General features: G+C 42.1%; 1 protein-coding gene across 1 annotated transcript in view; it reads right to left on the bottom strand.

The window, feature by feature from the left end:
- CA10 (carbonic anhydrase 10) overlaps nucleotides 1-22,753 on the bottom strand; it is a 440,111-nt gene that overhangs the window by 368,058 nt on the left and 49,300 nt on the right. Inside the window, exon 3 of the mRNA XM_053912093.2 lies at nucleotides 5,804-5,878. Coding sequence (XP_053768068.1) covers nucleotides 5,804-5,878 — 75 coding nt within the window. The remainder of the gene's footprint in view (nucleotides 1-5,803; nucleotides 5,879-22,753) is intronic.

Here is a 22,753-nt window from a genome sequence, read left to right as displayed (position 1 = left end):
AGGACATACTGCAGTTTGTAGTGCTGTGCTTATGTGGGTGATGATGATGGTGGAGGTGATGACGGTCATGGCGATGGTGATGATTTACACCTGGCTTCAAGGGGCAATGATTCTTCTGTTCTGATCCAAGTGGATTTAGCAAATAATGAGTCCCTGCTATAGGCAACATTTTCACTATGACCTGAAGGGGTAGGGAGTAGAAGGAGACAAGGTTTCTGTCCCCAGACACTGGACCTTCCCCTGAGTCCCCACAGCTCTTACCTTAGTTCACATCTCCTTCATCCCTCATCCTGAATTCTTCACTACTTGCAACCCCTCCCCTGGTGCCCAATGTCTTCATAGTAAATCCAAACTCACAGCAGGTATGGCCTTCCATGATGGAGCCCTGGCTGCCCTCTTCAGTCCTAGGTCCCTTGATCTCCTCTTACTCTAGCAAGGCTCTCTCTTCCCAGACTCCTGGCCTTTGCCCATCTTGCTCCTCTCTCTGAAATACCTGCTTCCCCCAGTAGAATCGCACATGTTACCTTTTGGGACTCAGTTTAGGCATTGACTTTGCTGGGAAGCCCTCTGACACTGGGGAGCCCCAAAGACCCTTTGGGACAGCCTGGGAAACACTCTGAGGTGATAGACATTTACCCATTTCTTCCCCACTGTCCTCAGCTCCTGGAGGCCAGAGGAACCTCCTCATGTCTTTACCCACCGAAGGCCGAGTCTGGCCGTGCTGAAAGCAGGCATCCAAAAGGAGCTTGCTGGGTGAGAGAGCTGAAGAGCTCAGGTTCAGCGACATGGAGTGATCTTCTGGAGGAGGAGGAACAGAAGAGAGATTCCTGTTCTAGCATTTCATAAAGTTGGAAAAAAATATATATGCCAAGTGTCATGGTTTAAAGCCTTAAAATGGAAACGAGCCCCCGATTCTGATGTCTTAGTGTGAAAAGGGAGAAGGCAACTCCCCATCCAAATATTGCCATGAGAAGCAGGTGCTGGGGTGGGTGGGAGAGGCTCTTATTACTTTTAGTGACTATCTCTCCCACAAGACTGTAAGCTCCAAGAAGTTCAAGGTCATGTCTTTTCAAAATCCCAGCTCCTAAAATAGTTCCTCCTCTGAAGAGAATGCCCAATTTCCCTACTGTTTTGGATAGATGAAATGTGAATAGACAGTATTTGGCACAAAGTTTTCTGAAATGTGTGAAATGTGTGTATATATTTATGCTAAATTATAAATGTGTTATGTACGTGTGAGAGAGAGAGATACTTCAAATGCTACTAAACAAGCCTCGCAATTAACCCATTTTTCCCATTTTCACAGTCTTAGTATGGGTGCTTATCATCTGTTACCTGGATGATAAAAAGAAAGAAAGAAAGAAAAAAAATATCTCATGGATCCTTCTGCCTGTGATATCCTCATTGAAATAGAATATATCCCCGTTAAAATACACATTTGAGTCTGCCTCTCTAGAGCTTAGAGATGTCTTCCAATTTCCCTAATTTTAAAGGGATTATGTCTCAGCTCTTGAAATTGGAACTTGAAGAGTTTGAAGGCTTGGCCCCTAAGGAACTTGCTGGCCTTCTCACTCATCAGGCTGCACCGTGTTCCCTGCACTTCAGACACTCAGAAGTACCCTCAGCCCTCAAGCCCACGGTGCATTTTCAACCTTCTTTGCCTGCGTGTAATTTACTCTGATATTCCTCCGCCCCCCTCCTGCTTCTCCACTTGGAGTAACCCTGCACATTGGCAAGACCCAGTTCCAACTTCCTGCCTTCCGCGCCTTGTACTGAGAAACCTGAACCTGGAAGAAGGCCTTGGGCTGCAAGTGACAGAAAGCCTGATTCGAAGTGGCTCCAACAATAAGAGGTTTGTTTTCTTGCTTAAGGAAATCAATGCAGAAGTGATTCCATACTTAATTCAATGCTCAATGGGCCATAAAAGATGTGGATTCCTTCCAACTTCCTGCTCTGCCATCTTCAGTGTGGCTTTTGTTTCCAAGTTTGTTCAGCAGCCTTTCCCTCGCAAGCCATGGGTAGAACTGTTCATCACAAGTTCATGTCTGGGTGAATATATTAGTCAGAGTTTTCCTGAGTAACAAAACTGATAGAATATGTGTGGGTATGTGGCGGGGGGGGGGGGGGGGTGTGGAGAGAGAGAGATTTATTTTAAGGAGTTGGCTCATGTGATTGTAGAAACTGACAGATCTGGGATTTGCAGGGCAGGAGGGCAGGCTGGAGACCCAGGGGAGTATGGGTGTTGCAGCATGAGAACCAAAGGCTTCTGGGAGTACAATTCCCTCTTTCCTAGGAGATCTCAGTCTTGTTTGCTTAAGGCCTTCAATTGATTGGATGAGGCCCACCAACTTTAAGGAGGATGATCTGTTTTACTCAAAGTCTACTGATGTAAATGTTCATTTCATCTAAAAACTATCTTTGCAGAAATATCCAGAATAATAGTTGAGCAAATATCTGGGTAATGTGGACTAGCCAAGTTGACACATAATATTAGCCATTATGATATCTAAATCAATTATTGTCAAGAAAGAGGCTGGAATCATCATGATTGTTGTAGATATCAACCAAGAGTAATCTTTTGGGGCTGGGGAGGTGCTCCTTCCCTGAGCACATGGCTGTGTGGAGGGTGAACATTCGAACGAAATCGGGGCTCTGCCTGCAAGGCAGACTGTGACTATAGGTGGGGTTGGGTGGAAGTATGGATTTAAGTGGATGAATGGGAAAGTCTGTTAAACATCAGGCAGGCAGAATCTCAATACTTTCTGGCCTTTTTATTTTTAATCCTCACCTGATGATATATTTATTGATTATGAAAGAGGGAGAGAGAAACATCAGCGTGAGAAACATCGGTTGCCTCCTGTATGCACCCTCCCTGGGGATCAAATCCTCAACTTTCGGTGCATGGGATGATGCTCCGACCAACTGAGCCTCCCCGCCGGGACCTTTATGGCCTTCTTTACATGTTCTATCAATCCTATCAGAGCCCTTGTCATACAAAGTCATGGGTTGATGGCTTATCTTCCTCCTTAGACTGTGGGTTAACCCTCGAATGAAAACCATGTATTGGCACCTCTTTTTTGGCAGCCCCTTGCATGGTGCTCAACATCAAGTGACTGCTCCATAAATGCGACTGAATTGATCAAAGATGGCTATGCTTGTGCAACCTGTGCTTGTTAATACTACAGAAATCACACACTCCTATCCAGCACATGCTTTGTTGAAGTCATGGACTCGCAACTGTTATCCCAACGGACAATTACTTCTAGACATTCTTGTAAAGAACCTATGGGACAATAGTACTTGTCCAAGTAGTCTAGTCATAGAAAGTTCTCTTCTCTTTAACACATTCATAACCTGAAAAAAGAAATCCCAGTGGCAAACTAAAGAACCCTCTCATCCTTAATAAGAGATGAAGGGTCCACTGTTTGCCCTAAAACACTACTCAGATAAAGCGGGTCATCCAGAGTCTGTCAGATGTTAGCACCTCAGGTCCACTTACATAATTCAAAATTCTTATGACTCCTATATTTTTTTTTAGCAGAGTTGAAGGTGGTCCCAAAGTTTAGGAAGTGAAATGATCCGATACCAGTCTTCTTTAGCAGGAAGCTGAAGGTCATCAGGAATGTTAAACACAGAGGCTGATAAAGTCATTTCCTAGTTGGCCACTGAGTAGGGGAATTCAGGGAACACTTCCTAAGCACCTTCTGTATTTTAGGCATCAGGAGAGACCCTCATTGCAATCTTATGTTTTCCAAAGTTTAGCTCTGTGCCTCTGCTCAAGCAGAGAAGCAGCAAATCCCCAGTTACGGTGTTGTTGATAAAAGGGTGTAGTCACACCGAGGAGGCTGACAGGTACTGATTCACATCATGCACCAGACATCACTGTCAGCGATTTATCTGCATTACATAATTTAATTGTCACACACCTCATGAAGCTGATTTGGTCCTTATCTCCACTTTAACAGATGACAACTCGGGGGCTGAGAGTGGGGAGGCAACATGCTGACAATTATACCAGCAGGAAGACTCAGAACCTGGACTCAACCCCAGGGGTGACTCCGGAGCCCATGCCTAGAACTCCACACCTTCTGCATCCCATATAGTGGGTTTTATACCTATCATCCCATTGGAAACTGGAAATGAGGGAAGGTTCCTCTTCATGCATAAAGGAAAGGTAAAATTTCTTTCCTATGATTATTTTAGAAGCAACAACAAACTCAAAACACGGCCTTGAACACACATAACGAATGTATCAACAGAGGGATTATTGTAAAAAAAGTGAGGCAGAAAAGAAATATTCTACAGTGCCTATGCAGTATTACCCATGAGCATTTTAGTCACTACAGAGAATATTAGAATCGGTCTACTTTAGTTTCACAAGACTTACTATAACCTGGAGAAATGCCCTTTGTTGCTCTAATGCCACAATCGGAAAGCACGAGAATGTAATTATGAATGTGATTTCCAGGCTATCTTGAATATAAGAAGCACGTTCCTCAGAAAAAAAATATGCAAGCATTCTATCCATTGGAAAGGCCCATTCACAGTTGTAATTATAAAGTACCATGTATGTATAGGTGCCATAGGAACATCGCTTGGATCAATTAAGTCATTAAAAGATTATTAGAAACCTGATAATTTCTGGGAGAATTAATCAAGGCCAGTTTCTATCCCACTGAGCCAAGGAACAAATGTACCATAGTGAATTTATGGAGTTAGTAATACAGTTTACGAGGCCATTTGGCAGACCGTGGGCTTTTTCCTGGGTCCCTCGCTCTCCCTCCCCAGGCCTGCTCTCCTCCTATTGAAGAGCTCCAAGAGCATGTACTACTCTGACACAAACAGGTGAGACGAGCGATGCTCAGAGGAGTTCGGTAGCTTGCTCATCTCGGTGCAGGTAATGTGATACCTTCTACATAAGAACAGGAAAAGAAGACATCGCAGCCTAGACTGAACCAGGTGACACGGTGCTCAGCTCTTTCCACTTGCCACTAACTACAAAAACCTCAGTTGACACTTGGGGTCCTCTGTTCCCAGGGCATGAGCGAGGACCCCACCTTGCCTCCTCCAGAAAGCGTTCTTTTTTACCTTCTCATATATAAGCAGTTAAAATATTTTGAAATATCTCACTTGCCTTCTCTTCCATCTTTCTCTTTAAAATTCTTGCTCTTTCCCTTGTTTCTCTCTCCACTAGAGTCTTAATCACCACAGCCAAAGGGTGAGGACCACAGTCAGGATAAGAGTCAGAGGAAAAGGCAAGGGCCCTCCCCTGGCTCCTGAACTAAAGTCACGGTATGTTTCTGAGTTCAAACTGTCTTCAGTTCTCCCCCCTCCTCCCCGCATGCTGACAGCATCTTCTTTGCCTGTTATTTTTAGCTGGCGCTTGGTCCAATCTGCTGAGTCCTGACCACGGATGCTCCTGAAATGACATCAGGGACAGCATGCATCCCAGCAGGCCTCTTTGCCATGGTCAGCCTTTCCAGACTTCCTGTTTCATTAATGTGAAGAAATGGCTCTTTTTCGCTTAACCAAATTCCAGCAGAGAGAGCTGCAACCCCTGATCCTCCATCGCTCTCTCGCTGACAGCGCCCTCTGTAGGTGGCAGGCCCTTGGGATGGGGACTGGGATGGAGAAACGTGGCCATGGTTAAACTGCCATTCACTCAATACATATTCTCTGGATGTAGTGTTCGTACAACGCGTAAGTCCGGCCACACTGTCTTTCGTAATACATTCCATGCCAGGTACTAATACCATATTTCATTCAAATTCTTTTCTTAAAAATAAGAATAAATGTGCTTTACCTGGAACAAAGCTTCCCTGGACCACCTCCTTGTATGCCCACCAGCCTTCATGGATTTTTGGTGAATTCTGTTGAGCTAAAGGAAAACAAAGAAGAGAGACTGAGATAAGAGCAGTAAAGTACTATGTCCTTAATGTCTCAGCAAGAAGGGCGAACATACACACAATAATCCTTTTCTACCCAAAAGTCCCACTACAAAAATTCAACAGCAGCCCTCTCGCTCCTTTTGTTCAATTAGATCATGAACCTGTGGATATACCGTCACAGGGTGTTATTAAAAGCACTCAGGATATTTCTATTTAAGAGAAATAGACCATAATTATGTATTTAAGCCTATTTGAATCCCCTTCATTTGTCTCTACCTCTGACTCAACTCTTCTCACCAGCCCCCTACACACACACACACACACACGCACACACCCTCTGCCGGAACTGAGAAGAGGCTGATCTCATCTACAGGCCGGGCAAAAACCCCACATACACAGAGCTCTTGGGACTGGAGAGGCAGGCAGTTTGCTGGAAGGGCTACACTGGAAGTGGGAAGGGTGCAGTCAGCCAGCTCTCCTCAGGTCCCATGAAATGAAAATAAGAATATAAATAATCATGGTGAGGGCTTTTGACATCATAGGGAGAAAGGGTTGAAATCCCAAGAAACTGGAACATATCAGGGGGATCTGTGAGCTCATACTGATGTGGCCTCAATATAATCTTTGGCATTTATGACAGCCGATGGGCGAACTGGGGAATTCCTTTCCATGTGGGTATACATTGCCCAGTATAGGCGATACATACATTTGTGTCGATCCCTTTATTAATTAAACTACGCTCATATTTCAGCTTTTAGTCATAATGGAGGAAAAGAATGCAATTTCAACCATACTTGTCATTTGGCCAGTGTAGGGTAAACGTTAAAACTTTACTCAGATTACCTTTCTTTAAATCTTGTTCTTTTTTCAATCTCCCTTTTCAGACTCATCATTCTGGGATAGAGAGAATGGTACAGACAATGGGTTGGAAAGCAATGCTTTGTGTAGAGAGATGATTTGCTGAATTCCTTTAGCTTCCATATGAGCTGCCATTGCTTAGTTCCAAGTGCCTTCCCAGGGTAGAGAGAAGATATGTTTTCTGCCTATGGCAATAAGACCCCTGGGGCTTGCAGCTCCGTGACGAAAGAGGGTTTATGATACAGGACAGGTAAAAGAGAAGTCAACTTCTCCTAGAGCTGACAGTGGGGCGAGGGGACTTTAGAAACAAATAGAAGAGGGACGAAAAACCTATTTAAGGCTCTGGAAAGACACCACGTTCCAGGACCATCAAAGTAGGGTGAATTTCCCAGAACTTGGACATCCTACGTGGCCCAGATAAAGCCCAGACATTCCCCTAGCCCTTGAGAAGATCTAGACACAGTTGAGTTGAAAGCCAGCTCATCTGTTCTGGGGCAGCAGACGAAGGGAGAAGTGACTTCAAAGCAGAGGCTGGAGAGGTTCTGTCCAGCCAGGGAGCCAAGTGGAAGAGTCATCAGAGTCCCTGGTGAAGACTGAAGCTTGTTGACTGCTAACTTACACACATACTTTCAAAAAAAAAATCAATGTAATGCTTTAACTGTAATATAAAAGAGAAATGCAAAGAACATAATTTATAATAAAATATTATATATTTCAATTTGTAAATACGTAGGTGTGATGCACTACAAGATAAAAGGAAATACCTGGAATTTTTACTGAAACAGGTACAAATCATGTGGTTGTATTGTACAGACGATGCCAGAATCCACAGGTAACATTGCTCTCAGTGGTGTGGTTTTCCAAAATAGTGAACAACTCTTAGCAGTGTTTGGAACAGAATGAAGTACCAACTTCCCTTGATTTATACAGTATTTGTACTGCTGGGGAATGGGGTATATTAAAACTACGTAAGAGATGCTTTGTGTTCATATACAACATGAAGTTTGATTGCAGACTCAGATAAAGATAACAGTTTTCACTCCCTTGAATGTCTGCTGAGACATGGGACAATTTATCATTGTTTGGGACTGTCTCATGCTTTGCAGAGTGTATCTCTGTGCTTCCTTGGTTGGTGCTACTTGGATTCTCTTTCATTGAAACAACCTCAAATTGCCTCACCCATTTCCAAATACTCCTCCAGAAACAGTGGCACCCCTCTTGACAATCACTGACCTAAAGGAACTATTTTTAGCACTCTTTACACATGCTAAATGAGATAGAGTGAAATGTATGCTAAACACTAATCAGAGAATAGTGTTTTAACTAAATAGCTAAAAGATACACTCTATGTATCTGAATTGTAGTGCCGTGCGCCACTCCATTACATATTTGAGTATTTTTTCCTACTTTTTTTTGCCACTTGTCCACCTCCTTAAGAAACCGTTGTTTCCACCAAAGGATAAAGGAGTGAGGAAAAAAGAAAAAGCAAAGATGCTTGTTCTTAAGATGGCATAAAAGGGGATGCTAATTCTAATGCAACTGGGGAAGATGACAAAATTTTCAGACTATAAGATACATTCATATTCTCTCTGTCTCTCCATGATGTGTGGGTGCTTACACACACACACACACACACACACACACACACACCCCTATAAGGAAGACCTATCACTCTGCCGAAGCATCCCTTTAAGAAACCTCATTTCAAAGGAAGAAAATGAAGCTCCTGGATAACTAAGAAGATTCCAAGTAACAAAAATATCACTGAAAACCTCCGTTGCATCCGAAAAGTTGCAAACCACTTTGCTCTCTTCATCTGCAATCATTGCTTCTGCAGCTACCATTCAGAAGTGGGGATATGCTAAGATCTGAGCAGGTGGCAAGACCCTCAGACCATCTGAATCAAGTGTGTTCAAATGACAGAGCCGCCGAGTTCCCCTTAGCTTCCTTTGACATGCACTGGGCAGGACCCAAATTCACCTGCCGGAGTCAGCCAGCCTGAGCGGGGCCCATGGGATGCCTACCAGTTAGAAAACACTCTCGCTGCAGGCCAGTGTTGAAGAAAACAAAGGCATTTTGTGAAATATGTTTTCAAATGCGCTTGTATGTCCTGTTTGCATTTATGCTGTTGAGCAAGTTGAAAGACAGAAGGGCATACTGAAAAGGTACCTGGCCCTGGCCGGGTGGCTCAGTTGGTTGGAACATTGTCCCTGTACACCAAGTGGTTGTGGGTTCAATTTCCGGTCAGGGTACATACCTAGGTTGCAGGTTTGATCCCCTCTCTGACATGCATGGGAGGCAACTGATCAATGTTTCTCTTTCACATCGATGTTTTTCTTTCTCTTTCCCTTCCTCTCTTTCTAAAACCAATTTTAAAAAAAATCCTCCGGTGAGGATTAAAAAAAGAAAGAAAGGAAAGGTACCTCATTTCAAGTTCTGCTACCGTCCTCGGGGCAGCTTGAGACAGAGTACCAAAAGAAATACTGGATCTCCCCTTTAAACTCCTGGCCAGACCCTCCACAGTCACCTTCTTGTTCACATCTGATTTCCAGTGAGCAGATAGCTGATGGAGACTTCCTCAGAGCAAGCAGGGGACCGAAAGCAGCCTTAGCTCTGCTGCGCTCTCTGCTTCTCTTTGTGGATGGATCGGGATTCCTTTACTTAACACGCCACCAGCCCCTGGAGAAAATCCAGGTGTCTAATCAAAAAAATTCCGTTGACAATAGAAGTGGTCATCACTGCTACACAAGGAGATAAAGCAAGGGCCCCTCCTGAAACAGTAAACAAAAGTTATTTCCATTTTATTCTCCTTTTTCTCATGGTTTGAGAACTTGTGAGCTTCAAAAGGAAACTCGGAATCTCAGGATTTTGAAGGGAACACAGAGGTCATGGTTCTAATCTCTTCCTGTACAGATGAGCAAACTGAGGCACAGAGAAGGGATGGGGTCTTAGGGCAGGGGCCAGCAAACTTTTACTGTAAACGGCCAGATAGTTAATCCTGCAGGCTTTGAAGGCTACACTGTCCCTGTCCCGACTACTCAACTCTGCCAATACAGCACAAAAGCGGCATATGCAGTGTATACATATATAACTGGGCGGGGGGGCCGTGTGCTAATAAAACTTTATTTACAAATATAGGGAGATCACTAGATGTGGGGCCTGTGGGCCACAATTTGCTGATTCCTGTCTTTGAGCAAAAAAAGGATTTCATCATCTAATTCTATTTCTTACTCAAATTTTCAGAAATGAGCTACTTTAAAGGGAAAACCAAAGAATTTGAAAATACACGAGTTTTCCAATGACACGTGTAAATGATATCTGAGCAATAAACGTTGTATACAGTATGTGTAATAGGAAGTCTTTTCCAGACTTCCTGAAATTAATCCCTAGAGTCTACATTAAATTCAGTAGGGTCCCCTCCCCCGTCCCTCCCCGCTTCCCACTGGGTGAAACCACCAAAGTTGGAGGGGCCTCACATAGACACTGCCTGCAACCCCAAGCTGGGACTTTCACACCAGTCATTAAGGACCTGACCTATTGCTAGAAGCCCTTTTATTCCTCCCACAGGTCCATACAGCACATTTCTGGATGACTCCTGGGAATCTCACCGGTGTCCATGGGTAAAGTAAGAATATTTTCACCTGCTAATTCTTTCCCATCATTTTGAAATAAACTTTTACAACTCTCCTCTATATAAAGAGTCTATATGGTATACATGTGCATATATATGCAATATATGTGAGATATACATATCCTTATCCCGAGCTGCAAGACAGAGTTAAGGAACTTAACTAACCCAGGTACAGAGGAAACACACCGGTGAAACATCTGCATATGGAAACTGCAGGGGTCTCCCGACCTGGGAGAAAACACTCAAGAGCAACGGCTGAGCGCGCCCTGGTGTGGCAGGGAAGGACATGGCACGAGAGGGAACAGAGGAGCCCTCAAAGGGATCCAGTAGGGAAAGGGAGATTGCTTAATAGAACTCCACCATCAGTCAAAATGTATGAAATTGTAAGCATGTGCATTGTAAAATGAGCTTCCAAGCGCTGGGTCAGGGAAATAATACTTGTGCCAGATGGTTTACAAAAAGAAAAGATGGTGTCAAATACATGGAAGGCAGTTAGAGCACATGAGCTGCTATGGTTACTTGGCTTCCACATGATAGCAGGAGCTCTGAACAGTGGTTTCCCCAGGACACTGCTTTTGTCACCTGAGGGGTGAACTCAAGCAAGGAGGCCCTGAGCCCATTGGATGAGGAGAACAGCAGATGTGGCAAGGTGAAGAAGTCCTGCTTACATGGGAGGCAGGATGCAAAAGTACCACATCCCCTACCCTGAGGACTTCTTGCTTTTGCTTTTTGTGGCCAGTTCTGCCCCCTCCATGGGAAGCAGGAGCTCTGGGAAGAGCATGGCTCACCAGAGGGAACGTGATGACGTCCCCAGTACACGGTGCGGTGCCCTCTGGACCTGCCGAGCATGACACTCTTCTCCAAGTGCTTGACTTTTATGCCACCAAGTAGATCTCTCCCTCTTCCATGAACCCCTGATGTTAAGTTATCCCTCAGGTTAGCATTCAGGTAGTGCCCCACACTTATCTGTTTCCATGTCATGTGTTCACACTAGCCTATAACTTTCTTGAGGTCAGGGGCTGTGTCTTCTTTTGAAATCCCATTATTTGTGCAAAGCTGGGTAAATGCATGAAAGATTGCAATCCAACTTAAGCAGCCCTTGGGTCATTTTAGTCTACCTCCAAAGATGTGGCAGTGATGCCTGTATTTGTAGTCAGTGGGGATGTGGACAAAAGTGTTAAGTTGGGTGACAGGCCCACACTCGCTTGACAGATGGAAGAGCACCAGGAGCTGGCTCCCTGCCTGGGGAAATGAAAGCCATGGAAAACTCCTTTATGTGGTTTAATGTGTTTCATTTAAAAGCACAGGGGAAAGTGTTAGGGGGAAGAAATGCCATCCTTGAGAGTATTTACATCTCTGCCCTCCTTTACTTTTTCCGAGGTTGTGAGACAAGGATGAAACTCCTCTCTATCCCTCCTCCCTTTATGACCCCATCTTACCATAAACACTAGAGAGAACACACAGGTCACCACGAATTGCCCTGGCTAACTGGGTGACAAAGTGACAGTACCAAGCACTGAAGATGGGTACAAGCTGGAATCCCCTTACACCTTGGGCCAGACCCAAGCAAGCTGACCTCGAAATTATACAACATTTGTGTTGGAAGATAAAGAAAGAAAACCAGTGGTGGTGGATCAGCCTTACCACTCTCACCTAAAAGGCCGAGAATGAGATCATCATTCAGAGGCTCAAGGTAGCTGGAGTCAAAAATCAACAGGAGAAAAGTCCCCAGCACGGCTCACGTTTAGCTTGGTATTCCAGAGTCTCTGTGATTTAGTGGATTTACGACTCCTCTGAGCTCATTTCCCATGACCTTTGCAACATTGCTGTTCTCCCTGCTGTGCCTAGTCTACCGTGTTTATGATTCTCTCCACACCTTCACTCAGCTTCTGTTCCCTGGAATTCCCTCTTTTACCTACTTTGTCATGACTAGTCTTCCTCATTCTCAAAGGCTTACCAATTCCCACTCTTCTCAAGGAACTTCTGATCATTCCAGCCCTACTGTAATCCCTCACCCCTATGGCTTTTAGAACTTTAGTGCCTATTCCTATTTACCATTTTCATTAATTCAACAAACATTTGAGCACCTATGACTGTAAGGCAGCATTCTATGCATCGAGAATACAAAGTTCTGTTTTTCCAAGAACTTACTTTCCAATGAATACAGAGAAAAGCAAACAACTGAATTAATCTATAAGGAGAATATTGGATAAAGTACTGTGCAGCATAATTTAAGAGGTGAGGTAACAGAGTGACTGGAGGACACATTAGATCGTGTGACAGTGATGATGACCTTTGAGATTATGACACTTGATCTGAGATTGAACTGACAAAAAAGATCCATCCTCATAAAGGTCAACAGTGATAGTGTTTCAGGTAGATTTAAAAACGTTAAGAAGGCAGGAAGGAGTTTGGCTTTTTCAAGAAAAACATGTAGTCACAGGAGATGCACAGAAGGGAGGTCAGAGATGAGGCTTGACGATGTGGGTAATAGTCCAGAAGATGATAGTGGCTTCAACTAGGACAGTGCCGGTGGAAACAGGAGTGGCTGGACCCTGTATCGTTTAATAGAAAGAGTGAATGGGACATGGTGATGGACTGGATGAGGGAAGTTAAAGACCATGGGTGAAGGACGACTCCCACCTTCTGTGGCCTGAGTGGCTGTGTTGACAGTCACTGAGGTGATGAGGGAGACGGGGGAAGGAGTAGCTGTGGAGCATGAAGTCAATGGAGACAACAGTTCTGTTGGCAATGGCGCGTGAGCTTTATGGGGAGATGTCAAGTAGGCAGGTGGCTATGAAATGAGTTCTGAGGAAAGGTTAAGAAGAGATACATGTTTATGACCCTTTGGCATATAGATGATATTTACAACCGTGAGTTTATAAGAAGTTACCAAGAATCATGTGAAAATGTGTAGCGAGACCAAAAGGGTCACAGTATAGAGCTCTGGGATGTTAACTTTATTGAGATTTCCTGTTTTTAACCTAATTTCTGTTCCAAGGTCTCATCTAGGATCCCACATTATAGTTAGTTCGTTGTCTTATCTCTTTAGCCTTTTCATGGCTGCAACACTTTCTTCATATACTTTTAATTTGTGTCGTCCCATAGCCCTATCTCCCTAACTAAATTAAAACTATCTCATGGGTAGATGTGCTGCTCAGTGTACAAAGAGGCAAACAAATAACAGATACACTAGGCATAGTGTTTATTATATGGCTGTTTAATAAACCCAGGAAGGGGAGAAAGACAGAAGCTCCATTTAGAAATGCTATTTATAAGCATTATAAGAATATTTACCTTCAGACTCCTTTTCACTTTTTCCGTGAAATAAGTTTAGTGATAGTTCTTAGATATTAAGAACCATGTAACTTAAATAATAACAACAGGAGAACACAAAAAGGGATAAAAAGATTGTTTCTCATTTATGTAATTGTCAGAGGGTATCTATAATTTCGTTGTCTGTTTCTATTATCAGACATTACTTCCTGAGCTGTTTTCTCCATTCCTGATTTAGTGTGCACATAATAGCCCTTTCCGTAAACACGCCACCATTTCCCAAATATTCCCTCCCTACTGCAGACTGAAATGAACTTTTTCAAGCCCAGCACTTCCCCTACTCCCTTTTGTTTAGAATCCTTTTGTAGAACAGCACGACAAAATCAGTGTGGAAGAACAAGGCATCTGTATATTTAAGTTACTCTGTAAAAAAATTAGATCAATTTGCATTGCCATTTTCATGCAATTATTTTTAAAGGAAACTATTTGGGTAACCTCAAGACAAATAATTAATGACAGAATAATGCTAATAAATTTAAGATTAATTTTGATTTCTGAGAACTAGGCAACTAAACAAGAAGCTTTGTAACCCTGTCCAATGAATGAGTCTCTTTTGTCACAAATTCATGAGATGAACATTTCATCAAAGTCAGGACACATTCTGTATTTCATGTTTTTTACTCTATCTCCTTGGAGTCTGTTACAGATGTTATTATCCGTGAGTGTTATACATTAATTTGGTGGGGAGTCTATTCATGTTTTAAAACAGATGGATGAAACTTCAGACCCCCCAAATTCAAATCTGTGTCCTGGTTCACTCAGACTCCCATAATTCATAGCGATAAGGAGAAAGTGTGTATGTGTTACATTTGGAATACCAAAAGGGTATTGATATAATCAATCTATTTTAAAGTAGAGTTGATAAACTATTGATAACTCCTAAAATCAATGAGTTAGGTGATTATGAGATTCATCTGACCTCACACCAAGCTTTCAATCACAACGAGTAGCTTTGAACAAGACCAAAATCTCGTATCTCTCTTAAGCTTGCATTCAGCAAGCTAATTCAAATGAAAAGAAAGCAAGCAAGAAGAATTGTTGCTATCTTTTGCGAGGCAGTTTGAAATAATGGAAAATACATAGCAATCTGGAGTTTCTGTAAGGCAAACATTTATTAAACACTATGCCCATTATACCTATTACATGTTGCCCAAATGTACTAAATGTACATAAATGTACTAAATTTCGTGTAACTTCAGGCAAATTATTTTATCTATTACATGCTCAGTTAAAAAAAATAAAACACCTTACAAACTTCTGTCTATTGGGAGCTGTCCTGCCTGGTTTCAGAGGCTGTAGGGTAACCCTGCCCACAGGTGAAAAGGCCCCACGGCTAGGGGACGTGGGGACCATAAGCCCCTAAGGAGACAAAACTTACCCTCCTGGCAGAGGCGCAGCCTCTGCCCCCTTTACTTCACCCTGCTTGGCCCTGGGGATGGATGACTGGTTAGCCAATGATGAGGAAGATTCCTCAAAGGAGGGACAACCGAAGATGGGTATGGTCTTGAAGGGGCCACCAGGGAAGGATTTAGGGGATTGTGGAGAAGGGACAAAAAACGCTCACCCCTCGGCTTTATCATAGCCGGAGTCCTCATTCTATCTGTAAAAATCTCCTAATCTCTTGGCTGCCTTGCTTCCCCTACCAATTTTGGCCTGAAACAATGCTGATGGGGGGTGCAGGCCTGTGCTGGAATGGGGGTCCTGGTGGGGGGTGATCGGGTCTAGGAAAGAATGCATAAAGTCCTGTGAAACCTGCTTTGCTAAGAATGCCCTCAATTTAAATGTTCAGGGTCTGAGCACAAAATAGGTTTGTTTCCCAAGGTTTTACAGCCAGGTGGCATCACCCTGTCTACCAGACCCTGACTCAAAAGGACCCCTGTGATCCCAGAAATGTTATCTGTAAAACATACCCCCTTTCTTTGATAGGCATCCCTATGCAAGCTAAACTCAGTAAAAGCCCATTGAGAGAGGGGCTAAACCCCTTTCTCCTCTGAGAGACTGGCCAGCCTTCCTCCCCAAGCAGATCACATCTTGGTAGAATTATTCTCACCCACGGTGACCTAGGGAGCACTGCAGGTGGAGCTCCCCCACAGGTGTCCTTATCGAAAATTAGGAATAACTACCTTAAAGAACCGTCGCAAGGACTAAATATGCTAATGTACATAAGACAATACTTAGCACTTCATAAATGGCATCCATTACTTTTATTATTTGATATTGGTGGTGGTGATATGGGAGGATAGAGCATTCAAGAAGAGGCAGAAAGGGAATCTGGCAAAAGGAAGAAAGTAGAAAATTGCCCAGAAAAAGAAACGAGAAGCTATGGCACAATTTTACTTGACTCTGGTTGAAATTTTTTAAAAAAATTATGGCCTGAAGCATTGTGGCTCTGCATCCTCCCTCCCCTAAAGTCTGAGCCAACTCATGGAAGGAAAAAGACAGAGGGAGAGTTCAGGAGCATCCCGGGGGACATTCATGACATTTGTAAGTCAAAGTACAGTCACTGAGGACCCTGCGGAAACCAAACAGAAGACCTGAAGCAAGAAAACAAATGGTTCTGGGCAACTCAGGCGGGGAACCTCTGCTACTTGTTAGGACCTGGGCTAAACAAAGGCCAAGGCGCTTTGGGGCTGCAGGAAGAGAGGTCAAAGCGGCCCATTGAAATCAATTAGCTATGGTGGGCCATGGGCCAGATGCTAACCTTAGGCAAAGGCTGTGCGGTTTTATTAATTTATTTTTTTCATATACTCTGAACTTAACATCATTTTGTCCTTCCTTCAGGGTCTGATGGACTCAATAGTATTGGCTGATCTTGCACTACATGACGAGTACTGCAACATAATTTACAGGTGGGAGAGCCAGGGAATTATGAGCATATCTGAGCTGTCCAGACAAGCCCAAACTAGAGTTCCATTATTTAAATGACAAAGACGAAAGTGAAGTCTGGAACTTGAATTATTAGGAGAGTTGTAACACGAAAGACTTGATCACTCTACCTGTCTCAACCACACTATTAATGAGAATGACTGAAAAATTTATATTTCCCACCAGGATTTTTCAATCCAGATCCATCCAAACTTCCCAGGGCTCACTAAATAGGGTATTAGTATTTGCTAGAGCCTGGTGAGCACCATAATTTTCTTTCGTTCCTGTGGCAAAGGCAGTGTTAATAATCCCCCAATATCATTTTCCTGTTTTTCTTTAACAAGGAAGTCCCTGGGACTTAGTAAGGCCCATGGCTTCCCTGAATAACAACTACATCTCCCTACCTCCTTGGAGCTAGGTGTGTACATGTGACTAGTTTCTCACCAATTTATGTACATTTTATTTCATTGCAATCCAACTCAATATGATTCAGTTCAATCCAATCCAAAAGGTATTCAATTCAGCATGTGTTCACTGCATTTGAATACCTATCCTAGATTTCTATTTTGGAGAGGCTCACAGTTCAATGAGAAAGAAAGAAATGTCTTTAATGTATCTGAGGCTAATGTTTATACAAAATATTAGTTAAGATAATACTAATGATGATAATGCTAGTTTATCTGCTGTTAAATGTCAACTCTAAAATCTCAATGGCATAGTTCAAGTTTACTTTTCACACATGCAAAACCCCAAACTGGTTTTCCTGATTGTTGCCCAGCTGTCCAATTCAGGACCCAGTCTCCTTCCATCTTGTGGCTCTGCTATCCCGCAACGTACAAGTTCAAACCCCACGCTGTGTACATCAAGCCAGAGGGAAAACAGCATGAGGACTCTCCTTTACATGGCACTGAGCCTAGAAGTAATACTCATTACATTTGTCCGCATTTCACTGACTAGAATTTATTCTCCTGAATATACCTAATGTAACAGAGGCCAGGGAAATGCCCAGCTGTGGACTACACAATGGTGTTTGACTGGATAGAATGAAGGGGAGTCTTGTAGAATCTTCTACAAGGTACAGAGATAGTGAAGAAAATGTAAAGCTTCCAATTTTTCTAGGATGGGCCAAGAAAAGGAAGAAATATGTTTTGAAGGACACACAGCCGGGCCCTGGCCCCCTGGCTCAGTGTTTGGAGCATTGTTCCATGCACTGAAAGGTTGCCGGTTTGATTCCTGGTCATTGCACGCGTCTAAGTTGTGGGTTCGATCCTCGGTTAGGGTGCTTATAGGAGGCAACCGGTTGATGTTTCTCTCTCACATCAGTGTCTCTCCCTGTCTCTCTAAAATCAGTGGAAATGCCTTTGGGTGAGGATTGAAAAAGAAAAGAATACACAGTCAGGGTGACTTCTGATTCACCTAGGACTTCCTTCAATACCATTGCTGTCCCAACATAATTATACATAAGACCTTCTTTGGCTCTCGAAGGTATCCCAGTTGAAATGGTAAATTACACGGTCATCTCTACACAGAGCAGTCTCAGCCACATAGAGCTACAGCCACTTGGAGGAATCTGCCTGTAGGGCCCTTAGACCCACGTCAGATCACCTACATGTTGGTGACTATTTCATCGTGTGTGTCATTTAACCTAAGTCAAGGAAGTATAGTTTCTCCCTCCCCACCTGTACTTTCTCTCTCCTTCTCCTGCTACCCTCATCACCATTTGACAGCTGACAAGTCAATCACACCAATTCATCTGACCACAGAAAAGACTCAAATTACTAGCAACCCCATGACCCAGATACTTTTTTAATATTGATATGGTAGATGTAAAGAGGCAGACTTCAACAAAGTAAGCTTATCGAAGGTCCCGAAGGTATTAAAGGCTGAGTTACATGGGGGAGGGACCCCACCCCTTCTCTGAGTAACTTTTCTCCATCTGTGAATATTCGAGATGGCCCCCAATACTTTTTTAACTCCTGTCCAGACAGCGAGAATGGCTACCAGAGTGAGTTGTGGTATAAGATATTAAATATAATACATTATAATTGTCTTATAAACAAGTTACCTAATTATATTTCATTTCCCCTAAATGTGGGCTAGCCTGTTAAAAAAAAAATGAAAGTACGGCATAGAACATAGATGTGAAATCTTATTTTCTGTCTCCTCATTTATCAAATGGAGAAACGGAAACCTGGAGGAGTGACAGCCTGCAGAAAAGTACCAGGAGGGAGCAGATACGGGGGCTCAAGGCCTCTGGGCATCAAGCTGCTACTCTCCCAGCTACATATAAAAGGATTTTCAAATGAGTTGTGAAGGGAAAGATTAGTTGTCAATTAAACAGAACATCCAACTTCCCTTATTTGGGATTATCAGTTCAGGGGTCAGCACATCTGGGTTTTCTAATAACATGTGCCCCTATTCCACTGAAGAAATCTTTCAGGATGAGATTTGGTCTTGTTAGCCTGCAGAAGGGGGTTCTGGAACAGAGTGTGCCCTCCCTGCCTAGGAAAACCAAGTGGAAGAAGACAGTGACAGTCTCCAGAGTGACAAGTTACAGACAGCTTCTCTTGTTCTTTAATCATCCACCTCTAGAACCCTTCGAGATGTACTTTCAAGGTTTACTCTCTTGTAAATCAAAGACAGACTGTTATGAAAACCTATGGGGGAGCCTCCTTTCTCTGAGATTCTTTTTCAAAATTAATTTCTAAAGGAACAAAGGCAAATGTACTTTAAAATGATTTTTTTTCACTCAAACAATAGGTTTGCTCAGATTTCTGGGAATGCCAAGAACATCCTATCTCTGTTATAAATGTTCCACAAAGGCACATAACAACAAAACCAAGAAATGAAAAGAAAGGAAAAATCCTAAAAAACAAATACTTTTTTTAATCACCCAACCAAAGCAGATGCCATTTCTGACAGCCATAGCGCCCTCGGCTTTCAGAACGAGAATCACCAAGCACAAAAGTGGAAAAATACACTAAGGGTTATGGAGAACTCAGTCAATACATGCTTTCATCGTCCTGGCCGGACTGTCCCCAGACCATACTCTGGTTAGAAAGTAAGCAAATGCTCTTTCATCATTAGGTTAATGCTCTGCAGTTTTACAAATCTGCTTCCTTTGGAACATCCAGAGTCAGGCAATTGTGAACTCCAAAAGGTAGGCACAACCAGATGGAGATAGCCCGTGTGCTGCTGCAGCTAACGCTCTGCTCTCATTTGCAAGGTCAAAAGGTACGATGCGAAGACTGAAGGAGTTTGCATGACGTGTACCAATATTGACCTTAGCTGAGTTCTTCTGTAGCTTGTGCACATGTTTGTGTGTCCCTAGTATACGCACACACGGCCGCTAGATGAGGGATGTTGACCTAGGCGAGTGTGCAATATAAAGGTGTGATCATAGGGGTCTGGACGGGCTGACATTAGTTTTGGCCTTGAGCTGAATTCAAAGGCATTCTTAGCAGCCAAGAGTCAGCCAAGAGAAGAAATAATACATCATAATAGCTAATATTTAAATAGCTTTAATATATAGGACACACTCTTGGTATATTGACTCATTAAGTTCACAAAGACCGTCTTTAGTGTTCATATTACAGTCCCCATTTTATAGGTGAAGAAACCAAAGACTAGAGATGTGAACTAATCTGCCCAAGGTCTCCCTGGTGGTAGGTGCTGCAGCCGAGATTTACACTTAGGCAGTCTGGCTCCCCAATCTGTGCTCTTAATCACTAGGTTTATTTTTTCTCAAAAGTTGGAAGATAAATACATGGTTTTTCTACAGAGAACAAGAAAAAGAAGAAGAGGAAGAAGAAGGAGGTGGAGGAGAAGAAAAGAGGAAGAAAAAGAAGAAGAGGAAGGAGAAGAAGTAAGAAGAAAAAGGCCATCTTGAGATGACAATGAGCTAACAGGTCACCAACGCTGGAGAAATTCATTTAAAAAGGGCAGGGGCAAGCAGGAAGACTCTAGCAGACAGCTGAGACCATGCTGAAGAAAGAATTCCTCATGTAAAGACAGAATCTCAGATGGGCACTCAGAGAAAAGACCAAATCACTCCTCGATCGCCGCTGTCCTCTTGCCAGAATGCTCTATCACAACTAGTCAGAGAACTCTAACACATTCCTGTGAATACGGCTTTACTGTAAGTGTGGCTTACGTATATGTCAGATGAAACATATAACTTCCAGACCAACTAAGAAAAAAAGAAAAAACAATGGAGAAAACAATACAGTAGAGTCAAGAATGAAGAAAAGAGAGAGGTAGAAAGAGAGAGTGTGGGTAGAAAGAGATGGAGGGAGAGGAGGAGGGAGAGGTAAGAAAAATCATAGGGATAGAAAATGAAATATAATGGAAAATAAATTCAAATACATTAGTCATCACTATGTATGTAAATGGTTTAAATTCCACCACTATAAGGAACAGAATCACATATTGGACTTTAAAAAAATGAAATATTCTATATTCTAACAATATGCCTAAAATAAATGGCACTGAAAGACTGAAATTAAATAATGGAAACAATTTAAACATTCATCAGTATAGGAACAGGTCAGTTAATAGTTATGTCCATCTGCAGGAATGATGTACAGTAGTTAAAACAAAGGAATTTGGTTTATAAGTGTCAAAATAGACTAAAATTATATTAAGTGAAAAAGCAATTTGATTGCTACAAAACCTAGTGATAATTTGAAATGTACATATGGAATATGGTTATATATAGAATATTTATAATATGCACACCTTATAAACTAAAAAATATAGTTACATAAAACTATATATCAAAATTTTACTTAACATTATACATGTCACAAAATAATACTATAAGTTTTATGTATACATGCATACATAGTGAAGTTATTTTAAAAATGGATGCATACTGACTTCAAGAAAGTGATTATCCCTTGAGAGAAGGAGAGAAAGAGGGAATGGAATTACAAAGGGGTACACGGATGACTACAAATTTTATTTATTTAAAAGTTTATGAAGCAAGTATGGCAAAATGTTAATCTTTGCTATTTCAGAGTGGTGGGGAGTGTTGGACATATCATTTGTGGTCTTCTGGAACACTGAAAAAATTCACAGTTTTAAAATAGGTCAGGAGAAATAGGTATGATAATACATTCACATGCTATTGGATGAACTTAAACAGCTGGTCTGGAAAACCAGCTGGGAAGGAAACAGCCTTCGAAGAGATGTGTGGGATGGACAAGTCAGCGACACGGAGCCCGGTGAGGGCCTTTCTCAGCTCAGAAGCTGTAGACTGACTGGGTGTCTATTCTTCCTCAATGAATGTATAGTTTTAGCAATGGTCTAATTCAATTATCTAGGAACTTAAACTATTTCCAAGGTTTACATGGGAGAATAATCAAATAAGACTTTAAAAATATTGTTAGGAATTTACATGTTCAAATACCAAAACTTTATAAAGCTACAATAATATGATGAGTTCTTGATAAGCAATTGGCAGATCTAGCAACAAAATACCATATTTTGTCATGTGTAATGTGCACTTTTTTGCCCAAAATTTTTGAGGGAAAAATAAGGATGCACATTATACATGGGCAGTACTAATTCTGTATCTATATAAATGTTTTTAATTGTTTTATTTATGCTTATGTGTTAAAAGTGTAACTCTAGAAAGCAATAATGATAACCATATGCAAAATAAAACCCTGGAATACGATAATCAGTTTTGTTTCTAATATAAATAAATAAACCCTTGAATTAAAATCTAAAATGAAAGATTATTTTCCTGAAAGTTTGGGCCAAAAATGTGAGTGTGCACCGTACACAAGAGCACATTGTACACGGCACAATATGGCCGCACTGACGGGGCTGACATATTCCCTAGCACGTTTGTTAACAAGATGTAATAATGAAAACATCAAAACACATGACAATGGAGTAATTTTCTAGGAAAATTGACGAATTGTAACAAAAAAATGTTAGATATGTTTGTCACAATGTCAATTCTCGATGGATAAAAAAGTAACATAAAATCTAAAAAAAAAGTAAATAAAAATTTAAAATACTATTTTCTGGGTCAAAAATAAAGCAACTTTAAGGTAACATAGGTCACCCTCTTCCCTTAAAGGACAGCATTGTTTAGTGCATCTAGGTAGACCAGCAGTCCAGCCCTCATAGAATGTTCAGGGAAATGAAGATTGACGGTGGTCTT

This window comes from Desmodus rotundus, chromosome 9, assembly GCF_022682495.2.
Source record: "Desmodus rotundus isolate HL8 chromosome 9, HLdesRot8A.1, whole genome shotgun sequence".
In the NCBI taxonomy this organism is placed as follows: Eukaryota; Metazoa; Chordata; class Mammalia; order Chiroptera; family Phyllostomidae; genus Desmodus; species Desmodus rotundus.
This window is presented reverse-complemented; position numbering and strand designations above follow the sequence as displayed.